This window comes from Arvicanthis niloticus, chromosome 24, assembly GCF_011762505.2.
Source record: "Arvicanthis niloticus isolate mArvNil1 chromosome 24, mArvNil1.pat.X, whole genome shotgun sequence".
Classification (NCBI taxonomy): Eukaryota; Metazoa; Chordata; class Mammalia; order Rodentia; family Muridae; genus Arvicanthis; species Arvicanthis niloticus.
The window spans coordinates 8902366-8916721 of NC_133432.1; the positions used below are offsets into that span (position 1 = coordinate 8902366).

General features: G+C 51.6%; 1 protein-coding gene across 5 annotated transcripts in view; it reads right to left on the minus strand.

The window, feature by feature from the left end:
- Positions 1–282: 282 nt before the first annotated feature.
- Positions 283–14356, minus strand: part of Rnft2 (ring finger protein, transmembrane 2) — a 55193-nt gene continuing 41119 nt past the window's right edge. For 4 of the 5 annotated variants that reach the window (XM_076922594.1, XM_076922596.1, XM_076922595.1 and 1 more), the window contains exons 8-11: positions 11746–11895; positions 10459–10524; positions 10239–10340; positions 283–3270 (exon numbers count right to left, since the gene is read on the minus strand). In XM_076922594.1, the coding sequence (XP_076778709.1) occupies positions 3136–3270; positions 10239–10340; positions 10459–10524; positions 11746–11895 (453 nt within the window). In that variant the 3' untranslated portion in view covers positions 283–3135. The other variant, XM_076922598.1, reaches the window with a different exon arrangement.

Genomic DNA, 14356 nt, shown 5'->3' on the forward strand with positions numbered 1-14356 from the left:
GGCTGGGGGCCCCAGGAAACTGCTTGTCTTCCCTACCCTACAGACAAGTTGTCTTGCCCAGATGTTTACATGGGTACATGGACTCTTGGGATCCAGACGAGGGCCTCATGCCAGGGTGACCAGCACTCTACCTACTGAGGTACCTCTGCAGCCAACACTTGGGCTTCTTTCTTGGCTTCTTAAGGGAGAAGCATCTGATGCCTCTCCATAGGCTACATGTGCCACTTCTCGACAGCTTCACCACAGGTCTACCTGGCTTCAGGATGCATGGTGACTCACAGATACAAGTTACATCCACAGGGGAGGTTTATTGACAGAAGGTTCTCAAAGACACCAAAGGCATGTCCCAAAGCAAAAGCACAGAGGACTTCAGACTGCTGCCCACTTCCTCTTCAGCTGGGGGCTGTCCCGAGGCTCCGTACCTGTGTCATTCTCCTTGGAAGGTGCTGGGCCTGTTAGGCTTTCTTCTTCCCACACGTTTCTTGAAGCTTTCTGTTTTAAATGATCTGTTTGTGTCCCCGGAGCTGGAGTTGTGAGCCCCTTGGCGTGAGTGCTGGGTATCGCACCTGGGTCCTCTTAAGAACGCAAGGCAAGCATTCTTAACCTTGGCCTTCTTGCCAGCCTCCCCTACCTTATTATTCTCAGCTTCTCACACACAAGACTTTGAGGACTCAGTGAGATTTGAGTCTGTGATCCACAACATGCCGGGAGCCAGATCCAGACCCTGGTTCTCCATTGTCCTGCTCAGTGCAAAGGACTGTCATGTCACTGCAGAAGTGTCTGTGTTCTCCAGGGGACACTTTCCCACAGCCTGCTGCCTGGGAAACTGCCTGAGCCCTCTAACCTGAAGAACCCTGCTGCTGATGGGGCGTGCCCTGGAAGGATGGCAACTGGAGAGCATCTCACTGTCCCAGGGGATGCTCCCCATGTGGCACTCCTTGTATGGCAGGGGTACGGTTTACTTTTACATGATGTTAGAGAAGTAATGGGGGGTGTTAAATCCTTGGTGCACTCACCAGTAACCCACACTGTTAGTTTACCTGTTTCTCCCTTTTAAAATGGAGTCTCATGGAGCCCAGGCTGTCCTGGAACTTGCTATGTGGCCAAGGAATGATCTTGTCTTTCTGACCCTCCTGCCTCTCCCACCCAGCGCTGGCACTGGGTATGCACTGCCACGCCTGGTTTATGTGGCGCTGACCATGGAACTCAGGGCTTCCCGCATGCTAGGCAAGGACTGCTGACGAGCCGTATCTTCAGTCCTATTGTTAGTTTTCTCGGTCCCAGCAAGTAACACGCCAGGTCTTGTAGCCCCACAGTGGGGATACAGGGTATAGGGACATCACAAAGTTTAGAGTCAGGTTTCCAAGCCCGACTCCCAGTGCCTGCCTCTGATTCAGCCCACGCTACACTTGTGTGCACCTCCTGCAGCTCCAACCCCTCCACAATGCTGACATCTCAGGCAAAGCGACCTCTCTGATACAAACCAGTTGCAGTGGTCCTGCTGCTCCCCTGGGCAACCCTCAAACCAGAGAGAACAGAGGGCCCATCCTCCCTTCCCTCTTAGGACATCCAGGCAGTGGGATTGCTTAACATCATGGCCATTGCCATAGCAACAGAGCTTGAAGGATGCCCGGGTCCCCTGAAAAGGGTGTGCTACTGGTACCAGGAAAGTGCCAGGGAGACCAAGAAGAGGAAAAAGTCCCAGCAGGGGTGCCCCAGCCATGGGTGCTGAATCTACAAGGGGAGGGGACAGGACCGAGGCTCCCATCTCCCCGGAACCTGCCAACCCCTACCCCAAGTATACATTCTAATCTGCCCAACAGCCTTGCAGTTTTCTCAAATGTGGCTTGGGCCAGCCTGTTGTGCGAATGCAGACTGTGAGAGAACAGAGTTGGGAGCCAGTGGAGGCAGGCAGAATTCCAGAAGCTTCTACGAGGTCACCTGTGTTATTTCATCCCAGGTTTCCAATCAGAGAGTCTCCTGGGGGAGGAGCAGCTGTGTCCTAGAGACCGAAGAATGTGAAGTGCACCTGAGAGCGGCTCCCAGTGTCCCCATGGTCCCGCTAAGGCGTTTAGTTAAAGATATAAAGCAGTCTTTTCAGAGATTCTGGAAGGCCTGTTGTTTCTCTGAGCTAATTACCTCACTAGAGAGAGGGAGGGGAAAATGGATCGCTCCAGAGCCGTGTGCCACTTATGACATGGATTGAAGTCTCCCAGGGGGAGGCAGCCATGTCCACCAGAGCTCAGCACAGGCCTGAGCTGTCTGTCAGTGAGGGACAATGCAGAAGAGAATAAGGACAGAAGGATGACAGAAGGCAGGTGGCATGCACTCTGGACCTGAGCTGACCCTTCTGAGACTGACTGTCCCAGGCAGAGCACAGGAAAAAGGTGTCACAAAGGTCCGGTCTTTCCATGGCTCCTGCTATGTGACCTGGCTGCTTGCATGCTCAGAGCAGTCTGTCTGATGTGCTGTATGCCCAGGCCTCGGATGCCCAGCCAGCGAGGAGCACTTACAGGGGAACTTGCAGCAACGGCACCAGGCAGCGCTGGAGACGCATGTATCAACCCCTTACTAGCTGGGCGGGCACACCAAGCTTCTCACCTGCTAAGGGTGTGAGACAGAGTACCTCCATCCCAGGGCTGATGTGAGAGTGCCCCCATCCCAGGAGGCAGCATGAGCAGGGTGCTGGGTGCATCCTGCTGTTTTTAAGGTCAGCTAGGTGGGTGAAGCCTGGTGTTCACATGTAGGACATTCTCCCAGCGGCTCTTGTGAGCAGTCCTGGGTCAGACTGTACTCTCTCAGCTCATACCAGTTTGTAGCATTGAGTATCAGTAGCTGGAAGCAGGTTAAACGAGGGGAGATTGCATATGGGTAACTCCTCCACTTAGAGGGGGATGGATCACCTACCTGTGGGGAGGCCACGTCTGAGTGAGGAAGGCTCCCCTTTCTGGTGGGGTAGGATGCACATACTGTACCAGGGAGGTGAGGATGTGTTGGTGTGGAGACCCTGGAGTCATCAGGTAGAGTGTCGAAAGGCAGGAGAAAGTGCTGGACGCTGTTTCCCAGACATCCCCAGGGCTGGGCTCAGCAGTGCTGGGCCCTCCCTGTCTGTCTCCCCAGACACTTGTGTTTAGCTTAGTACACCTGCAAGTGTGCAGACGTGGCCCCATCCTTCCAGCAACGCAGGGTATCCACGGCAACCGAGCGGCAGAGTGGGCAGGTGCGCTCCCTGTCCAGCCACAGGCAGAGGCATTCCTCACAGAACACGTGCTGTGGGGACAGCAGAGGGAAAAGTGTGACCCAGGAGCCTGGCGATAGCAGCCAACTAGCCAGGTCATCCATGCGTGTCCTCCAGGAGGGGAGACAACAGACCCACCAGCTCTAAAATAAAAATGTTGGTAGCTGGTGCCCTGGCTGGAAGATAGAGGTGGGGCCTGGGGAGGCAATCCTGAGAAAGTGACACTTTTGTGGGAGGGTGGAGTGAGCTGCAGGGCACACCTGGCAGAAGACAGCATGTGCAGAGGTCCTAGGGCCAGGACGTGTGACTGAGTCCGAGGGGCAAGACGATGCACAGACAGACAGACAGACAGACAGACAGATGGATGGCATTCTTTACCAAACCTAGCTTATATTGCCTTCATAGTTTGTTATACACATGAACCAACTTATACTAATGTGGACTTAATAGTCTCTTTTAAAGACTTTTATGCCTACATGTATGTTTGTTGGGTTCCCCAGAACTGGAGTTACAGGTGACTGTGAGCCACCCCTGTCCAGCTCTGAGGCTTTCTATTGCTGTGTCTGAGAAATTAATGTGGGCCAGGACAGAGACTCCCAAGACTCTAGTGTGAGGAAGACCCTGCATCTGCCTCCTCGGCAGAGAACAGAGTCAAATAAAGGAATTCAGGAAACCCTGTGTGCCTAGAGCCCTGGCTGAGGAGTTGAGGAGTCCCGGCCTGCCTCTGCCCACCTCTGCAGAGGGAGGAGGCACGTGAAGGATGGATGGAGAACTTCCCCTGCTGGGTTCAGAGGGCAAGGGCAGCTGGCTCTGGAGGGTTCTCCTCTCCAGGCTGTGACGCACTGATCGCTGGGTTGGAAGAGAAGCCCTAGAGACTGTGTTCACATGCCGAGTGTCTGAGTCTCGTTAGAATCTCCACGTTACACTCAGAGCAAGCAGCACAGGGGTGGACAGACCACAGACACAGGCCTGCATGGCAGAAGCGGCTGTGGAAGGGGAAGGCGTCTCTTGGCTCAGGACATCTGTGTGAGCCTGGAGCAAGCATGCAGACACGGGTGGGTCTAACAGGACACAGACAGGAGCAGTCCCACAATCCCTTCACTGTGATGCACTCTGCCCATGTGATCACATCCCAGCAAAGAGACTCAGAGAGGGGAAGACACAGGGCCAAGGATGCACAGCAGCTGGGCAATGGGAGTCAGGAGTCTAGCAGGCAGCTGTGTATCACGACCCGCGTGACCATTTCCTCCCTGTGGCCCATGGCGCATTGCTTATAACAAGGACAATACAGTAATGGAAGTCACCTCTGGAGTAGATTACAAAAACTCATGGCTTTCACCTTGCTTATACTCTCTGAGGTCCTCCTGGGCTTGCTCCAACAATACCAGCTTGGCAAGGAAGCCAGGGCTATTTGTGGCCACAACAGCCACCAAGGACCTTCAGTCCTACAGGCCACAAGGATCTGAATCCCATTCACAACCATCCCCTAAAGCTTGGAAGAGGCTGCTCCCTCAGGAGCTAGGAGACCCTGTGAGTTACCTCAAAGCAGAGGCCATGGGGAACCAGGGCTGGGATCCATGGCGCATGATAACTATGAAACCACAGATGTTTATAGTGCTGCTACCACGCTTCGGGACAGCTCGCTACACAGCAGCAGTAGCTGATACACAGTGTCTGAGTCTAGAGCAAACTCACCGTCCATTCTGTGCTATTGTGTATGTGTGCACACTGGGAGGGTCTGAGGCAGGAGGTCAGAAACAACCCATTCTGTAAAAACATTCCTGAAGATGAGGCTATTATGCAACAAGACACACACACACACACACACACACACACACACACACACACACACACACACACTCATATACACACGCACAGCTATTCCCTCACCCTGAGGAGGGTATGAGCACAGGCTTTGTTGGCCAGACCTCCGCATGTTGGCAAGATCTCTAGGAGAGGCGCCCTAACTCCCCAGCACAGCCTTCAGTGACTTCAGGCAAGAGGCCAAGGCTTAGTGGAGAGGGCAGAGCCGACAGCACCGGAGGCCCTGGGTGTGAATTCTGGTTCTGTATCTTGGGTGAGCATGTCTTTGCCTTTCTGAGCCCAATTCTGCTCTGTTAACAAGCAGGGCTCATCTCTCCCCACGGGTAGTCTTAAGATAGAGAAAGATACAGCCTCTATGCATTTTAAGCCCAAACCAATGAGTGTCTTGTGGGCTGGTCACCGCCTCAGCCAGGCTCACAGTGGTCCAGAACCAGGAATGTGCTTGGTTCTCTGACAACTAACTCTCTGCTCTTTGGCAAAGGAGCCCTTTCAAGAAGTATGACTTCAGGCTGAGCATCCCCCATTGCTGAGTTCCTGTATCTTGGCGGGTGGCATACCATGAGCACATGTGGGGAGACTACCCGGACCAGAGCTGCAGCCTCTGAGGGTACTCACTGCCTGATGACCCTCCATTTGCAATCTGTTTCCAGGTACTATCTCAAGGGGAACATTCAGGGCAGGGGAAGTGATATGCTGAGGTTTGCCTGGTAACTCTTCGAAGGTGAGACAGGAGGGTTATCTATCTATCATCCATCTATCCATCCACCCACACACCCATCCATCCATCCATCCATCCATCCATCCATCCACCCACATGCCCATCCGCCCACACGCCCATCCGCCCATCCATCCATCCACCCATCCATCCATCCACCCACACACTCATCCATCCATCTATTCATCCATCTATCCATCCACTCATCCACCTACCCACACATCTATCTATCCATCCATCCATCCATCCATCCATCCATCCATCCCTCCCACCCATCCACTCACTGTGCCCAGAGTATGTCTCTATTGCTAAACAAGAGAGTTGTAGCCTCCATGCTCAAGGTGCTTGCCATTTGGCTGAGGGGAGAGAGATCTTACATAATCATTTACTCCATAAGTAATCATGGAAGCAGCTGGAAAGGTCTTTGTGGTGAAAACTCACAGTGTATAAGACCATGATGTGTAAGAGTATAGAGTGTAACAATACACTATGGAAGACCTCAGTAGCCAGAATCACAGCTAGTCTGGGGAGGCAGAAAAGGGGAAGCCATTCTTCAGTGACATCTGAGCTCATTCTTCCATTCGATGACATAAGGCCCTTTCACCTGCCCAGGTCGCCTCTGCCCTTGCAGACCCAGCACACACCAGCAGAGCAAGGTGGGGATGCGAGCACAGTCTGCCAATGCTTGTGTATCTTCAGCCGCTGTATGTGGCTGTCAGTCCTAGCTCTAGGACAATGGTGTCTTGTCTGCCCGCTCCCCAGAGTTCCTCCTCCACCTTTGAGAAGACGTGGTGCAAGAATGGAAGAGACGGGCAGATTGAGGCCCAGAAAGACTGCCAGGAGAACGAATTCCACCTTGCCATCATGTTCAGATCATCCCCGTCACAGAGAAGGAAATACAGATGGCTCCAAAGCACACGCGGAGCTGCCCAGCCACGCTCATAATTAGGGAGATGCAAATGAAAGTGGGGCTCGACAGCACTGTCACCTGTCAGTCTGGCAAAGCCAAGGGCTTGGGTAATGCTGCATGCAAGTGAGGGAAGGAGCAAGCGGCCGGAGGCACGCTCTGTATGGAGAACAGGCAGGCAGTCTCTTCAAAGTGGGCAATTTAGCAAGACCCAGCAAAACGAGGGCCCCCTCACCCAGGAATTCTACTAACTAGGAATTCATGTTGCCAAGAGCCTGCCACCAAGACAGAGCGCCTGCTGGGAACAGCTACCATGTGCTGAGCCCCATCACAGCCCCGTCACGTGGGCTGCTGGGGATCTACCTGAGTGAACTCATTTAATCAACACCGTGGGCTCAGGCAGGAAAGATCAATCTATTTCAGTCACCTTCGTGACAGCCATCTTCCAAGTAACAAGAGATGGAAAGAGGCTGTGCCTCTAAGGATGTAGCCACACAAATGGTGGTCTATGCTCTGACTGTCAGCTCTGTGGCTGGACGGCAGAATAAGGGGTGATCTCTGAGCACCAGCCACAGGTTACAGGCGCTGAGTGACTCGGAGCTCAGGGAAGTTGTACTGCAAGTTCAGTTTGCTTTAAAAGGTATTTATGGGTGTATATGTTTGTATACGTGTACACAGACACACGTGCAGACTAAATACATGCTATATTGGTGTGATTTTGAATTCTATATAAAATGTCTTTGGCAAGAGATAAAGGAAGCTGGCAACTGTGTTGCTTCTGTGGTTGGTACAGGACAGAGACCTGGTGACAAGGACAAGCAGCCTGTCACTAGCCTTTGCATGTAAGTATGTATACATGTATATATCATGTATGCATGTGTCATGTATGTATCATGTATATATCGTTAATGCATGCATGTATGTACATATGCATGTATGTATGTACTATGCATGCATTATTTCCTGTGTGTGTGTGTGTGTGTGTGTGTGTGTGTGCACCATGGTGCATGTCTGGAGGTTGGAGAAGAATGTATGGGAGATGGTTCTCTCCTACCACGTGGTTCTAGGGACTGAGTGCAGGCCATCAGGCCACACAACCAATGCCCTCAACCACCGAGGAGGCACCATGCTGCCTCAGTAGCTCCCATCCTTGTATGTCTTACAAACAATCTTTTTCCTTAACAGGGCCTTTTGTTCAGAGTTATGGGAAAACTCAATGATGGAAACATGTCCCTCACCCAGCCTCAGTTTCCCCTCCAATTATTGCTTGCTTGAGAAGGGCATTTGTTAAAGCCAGGAGAACCGAGCTGACATGTTACTATGGAAGGACTCTAGGCTTGATTTAAATTTCATCAAAACAGCAGTTTTATCTTCCTCCCCGACCTGGAATCCAAACCCAGTTGCACATTCTAGTTAGCTGTCATGTCTCCTTTCTGGGTTTTGACTCAGGCACACAAACTGCCATTCTGTTTGCTTGTTCGGACAGGGGCTTGCCATGGAGCCCAGGTTGGCCTTGAAGTTGTGGAGGGAGATCTTTCTGTCTGCCTCTCAAGTGCTGGCATTCAAGATATACACCACCACCGCTGGCCACACTGTCAATTTAAAAGCAGATCACAGTGAGGGGGTGGGGCTGCAGCTCAGTTAGTAACTTGTTTGCTCTGCACACTTGAGGCCCTGACCACAGTGCTGTATACCTGTAATTGTAATCCCAGCTCGAGGCGGAGGCGGGGGCGGGGGCAGAGAGGCAGAGAGGCAGAGAGGCAGAGGGGCAGAGGGGCAGAGTGGCAGAGGGGCAGAGGGGCAAAGAGGCAGAGAGGCAGAGAGGCAGAGAGGCAGAGAGGCAGAGAGGCAGAGAGGCAGAGAGGCAGAGAGAGGCAGAGGCAGAGGCAGAATCAGGCTTAGCCATTCTCAGCCACATAGTGAGTCTGAGACTGCCTGGGCTACATAAAACCCAGTCTCAAAAAAAAAAAAAAAAAAAAAAAAAAGACAGAAAGAGCATTACACATTCAATTAAAACCAAACTTCTTCAAAGTCTCTCTCTCAAACAGCAATAAGGAATTTTTCTTGCTAATGCTAAAAGAGGAGCCCACCTCCTATCCCATCTTCCAAGGGTGTTAGGGAGGCCATCTGCCTTTCTTCTCATTCCTTCTGGAACCCAGACTTATGCAGAAAGCCTCCCGTACTGGAGCTCTGTGCTCTCTGCCCCGGTCCCCGGGGACTCTACATGAATCTGTCCTCCTCAGCTCTTATCACTGTCTGCCTTGTTTCGTAGTTAGTTATGAATACGTGTCTGAATCCCTAAGGAGACCACAGGCTTCCCAAGGAGGGGACCTGCTCTGTGTGCCCTCTGCCTCTCTGAACTCTGCCCTCACCCGGCTCACATTTACTGAACTGACACCTGGCCCCTGGGGTCAGGGAGAGGGGAAGGGGCACATTAGGGAGTCAAAGCACTTACCGGTGTGGCTTGGGGACCCCTGATAACAATGAAATCAAAGTGTAATGATCCCTTTACTGAAAATAATAAAGGCAGCGCTGGCAAGTCCTGTAGTGAGCCATGCAGGGTCAGCTCTGCACGACGACGGTACAGGCAGCTGACAGGGTCAGCTCTGCATGGCATTGGTACAGGCAGAACTATGTTCCTGTGACTGTAGTCAGACACATACACAGCACATGGCATTGTGATCATTTTGTATCTGTCATGGTGAGATGGAGTGGCACCCACACACTGCATCAGGGATCAAGAACATCCTAGAAGTCGGGTGTGGTGGTGCACACCTGTAATCTCAGTACTGGGAGATGGAGGCAGGATGAAGTTGAGTTCCAGCATTCCTGGGCTACACAGTGAGATAACAGCAAAAACCATCGACTGTTGCTAGGGCCGGTGTTCAGTGGTACAATGCAGTTAGCACGAGCAGGCCCTGAGTTACGTCTACAGCATGGACATTTTTAAACAATGTGTTTCAGACCCTGGGCCAGAGGTTGAGGTGCATATTGTATATACCAAAGTAGACCTAGTCTCTAGGTTGTCCCAGCATACCCCACCCTGTCTGCTGAACTCTCCAGCCCAGGCTTCCTCTCCCTCAGAAGTTCTTCAGTACATAACCCAGACACTTTGATCACCACCCCCCATACCTGCCTCTCTTTCTTTCTCTCTCTTCTCCTTTCCCTCTGTTTCCCTTTCCATAATGACTTAACTGCCCTTCCTCCTGAGTCATCGCCAATAGGTGCCCCAATAAACCTATCAGTGTACTTTTATTTGGCCTGAACTGGCTCATTTCACCAGCAGGGAATACCCATCAGAATGGATGTGGCTGGGATGCACACTTGGGACAAGTGACAAGGTGACAAGTTCTATGTTTACCAACAGCGCTGAGGTTCAGAACCTGCCCTTGGCTACTCAGCCAGAAAAAAAGCAGGGCCGAGATTTGAATCATGCTCTAGCTGCCTCTGTTCTTAACCAGGTTGCCCCTAAAGACCACACTGGAGCCTTGAGATATGCTCACAGGACCAGCTTTTCCTGGAGTGCGGTCCCACTGGGGGCACTACTTGCTCACCTGACACAGGAGAATCATGGGGTCTCGGAACTCAGCTTGGCAGATGGCACAGACAGCGCCAGCCTCCGTACACTGTTGCCCTGTGGCTCGGACACCGTAATTCTGTTTGAAGGGGCAGGGGGAGACAAACACAGTCATGAGCCCTTTAGTGAAGCAGTGTCTGCAAGGTAAGGAAGGGCTGCTGTGGGCTGCACCATCTGGTTCCCTGGGCCTCACTCACCTGGGAGGTACAAAGGAGCTTCAGTGCTTTCCTGAGTCCACCCACTCGACCACAGATGTCGAACGACTGAAAGGAGAGAAGAGCGAAGGCTGAGAGCAATCTCCTGGCAGCCCTCACTGTCGGCTTTCATTTCAGGAAAACTTCTTCCCATTTCTATCAGTTTTGCCTGACTTTTGTCCTGACACCCAGTATCAATAGTCTCCTCTGTTACTCTGATCAAATAGCATAAGTACCATCTTTCCCCTTGCCAAGCCCAGGGTAGGCATTACTAATCAATCACATCACTTTCCCAGCACTATAGCCAGTCACCACTAGCTGATCATAGTGAACAACATAATGCCCCCGAGGCTGGTTCTGCATGGGTTGCTTGGCTGGTCCTGTTGGAAGGAAGCAAAGTGGACACATTCATTGTTCCTGGGCCCTTTAATGACAGAAACAGAGGCAGAAGAAAGGAGAGAGGCAAGGAAGAGAATGGGAGTTTACTTTTTGGGGCCAATAATATGGTTCAGTAAGGTACTTGTCATCAAGCCTGAGCTCCTGAGTTCAATCCCTAGAACCTTGTGGGGGAAGAAGAGACCTGGCTCTCACAAGCTGTCCTCCAGCCTCTACATGTGCACTATGGCGTTCACGTCCCTCCTCCAATACTAAATATATTTTTAAAGTGTTAGTGTATGTTATGATGCTATAACGTGGGTGAATCTCACAAACATCATGATAAATCACACAAGCCACACCCAAAGGTCGTTGTACATCCCACTGAGAGCAGACACCCAGCATTGAACTGGTGTCTGCCGGAGGCTGGGGGCAGGAGGGATGGAGAATGGCTGCTGTCCAGAAGAGCTGGGTACTAGATTGTTTGTTTGTGAAATCAGGACATGCTTTGGAATCATATAGGAGAGGTGGTTACAACACAGTGTGACAACCAATGCCACTGACTGTACACGGCCTAAGGTTAGCAGCAGCCAACCCCGGTCATTCAGGCCTGTAATCCTTCCCAGCTTCTCCGGAGGCTGAGGCAGGAGGATTGGGTGTTCGAAGATGGCCTGGAAACATAGACCCTGTGCCAGGGTTTTAAAGAGGGATCCAGTGTAACGGCAGAGTGCCTGCCTGCTATGAGCAGAGCCCTGGGTTCCGTTCCCAGGACTAGAGCAAGAAGGAAGGAAAGGATAGACTGAGGATGGCTAATTCTATATTATATGAAATACATTTTGATATAAGACAGGCAGACGTTAGTGGCTAGTCCTAGCTACTCAACAGCTCCCAAGCCTGGCCCAGCAAGCAGCTCACCTTGCAGAGACTGTAGAGAATGATCAGGACCCCTCCCAGGAAGTAGCTGTTGGAGGAGTCATCCCCCATGATGTACTTGTACCACAGCTGGATGGGCACAAGTGACCTGAACAGCTGGCTCAGCTCCTCGATGACCAAATAAAACTTTCCCTGTAGCCACACAAAAAGCATCAATTAGTGTTAGCAGTGAAGACCCAGAGGACAGAGCTGGGGCCCAGGCAGGACCGTAATGACAGTCCAGGTCACAGGCAGGCCATTAATCAGCTTTGGAAAGCACTCAAGCTGCCTCTAATGGGGACCAATGGATGTGGCCAGGGAGATGTGGCTCCTGACTGAAGTCCTTGTCCACCACCCACTGCCCACTGTCCCCGGGATCGAAGTGTCAGATCAGGTATCAGGGACAGTGAAACAGAGCGCTTGGGATGGGGTGTGGGTGTGGTCAACTGTCTGCCTCAGTGCAGTATGAAGGGCAGAGGGTGGCTCACTGCTCTCCCCAAACTACTCAAGAGGGCTGACTCTGGCACCTCAGGATAGAAACAAGGAAGGCCAGACTGGGAGCCAAGGCAGGCATCCACTTGTGCAGTTCTACCTCTTGTGGCCTCCAAAGGGGCCAGAGGACACCTGGGAAATATCTCAGCACAGGGCCTCACTCCTGGTTGACTCTCAGAATGAGGTTCCGGTCTCTGACCTCAGGGGTTGCTCTGAGACATAAAGATATGGATCAGGAAGAGGGCCTGCTTCCATGCTGGGGATGCCACAGGTGCAGGCTCCTGCTACCCTTTGGCCTTGAACAAGCCTCAGGAGGGAGGGCGTCTGCTGGGACAGAGGGAGGAGTAAGCCGCTTCTTCAGGGATCTACTGAATGTAAACACTACCTTGGGGAGGGGGCCCCTTGAAAACCCTCCAAGGATGTTCCCTGACAGAAATGGAGATGGGCCCACTTGTAGAAAATGTTCTCAGCAGCTGTAGTCACAAGACCCACTGACTGGAAACTGCCCAAATGCACCGCCCATAGCTGAACACTCAACACCGACTCAGGCAATATTTATGAAATAGGAGACTACTCCGAGACTGTACCTAACAGATGACTGATACGTCTATCAACACGGATAGATTTCACAGGCATTCTGTTGCTTCAAAGATGGTCATAAAAGCATCCACACTGGGCTGGGGAAATGGCTTAATGGGTAAAGTGTTTGCCAGACAAAAGTAAAGACCAGAGTTCAGATCCCTACCACCCATAAACAGACAGGCGTGGAACAATCCCAGTGTCTGGGAAGCAGGGACAAGGGACAAAGGTCCCAGGGAAAGCTGGCCAGCTAGGGTAGCTGGATCAGTGAGCTCCCCGTCCACTGAGAATCCTGCCTCAGTGTATAAAGTTATGGAGAAAGACACTCAACATCAATTTAGGGACTCCACATGCACACACACATGCCATGCATGTAATCATACATGCACCTACCTCTCACACACACACATACAAACATACACATGCATGTTTTCTCTCTCACGCACATGTACACGCATCCCCCCCACACATGTGCGTGCATACCTCTCTCTTTCTCACACACACATGCGCCTGTCTCTCTCTGTCATACACACATACACATACATTCTCTCACACACATGCACTCTCTCACATATGCACCTCTCTCTCTCACATAAACACACTCTCTCTCGTCTCTCTCTCACACACACACATCACTCTCTCACACACATATGCACCTGTCTCTCACACATACCTCTCTCTCTCTCACACACACACTCACATACACACATCTGCCTCTCTCTCACACACACACATGCACACTTCTCTCTCTCTCACACACACACACATCCTTTCTCTTTCTTTCTCCCTCTCTCTCCCCCCTCTCTCCATGACAACCCTTGTGTACACACAGTCTTAGAACAGGTAACACTAAGCCAGAGAGAGAAGACCGGAGAACTGTGGCTGTCCAGGGTGAGGGTGAGACTCTAAAGAACACCAGGGGATTATGGGAAATGGCTTCTTCACTGATTGTAATAGTGCTTATGTGGGTGTGGTCACATGTCCCAGCTCACAGAATTATGCTGTAAAGCTGTGTACTTTATAACATGTAAATCACACTCAAGTAAGATTGGGTAATGTGCGCGCGCGCGCGCACGCGCGCGCGCACACACACACACACACATACACACACACACACACGAGCCAACAGCCCTTCCTCGGGTGTCCACAGCCTTAAAAATGTCAGTGAGCTCTGTGCCTCTTAACTCCTCTAACAAAGCAACCAGGGCTTTGCACAGAATGTGCCAAGAAAGACTGTCACCAGGATGATCTTTGTAACAGCAAAGAGGTCACAAAGGAAATACCCAAGAGGCGGGGCCTGCCTGTTGGAGATCTATGATGGAGCGCCACACAGCCATGAAAGATTATCCTGTGAAACACCAGCTCTGTGGTTAACCACACACCCTATTACCCAAACAACCAGGGTCAGCACCCTGCGTAAGTCACCCTAACACCATAAATCTTGGGATATGACACACCGGGAAGGACGGTGTCACTTCTCTTGTTCTCAATGGAATCACGAGTAAAAGAGAGACAGATTCAAATCATTGAGTCTGCAGAATAA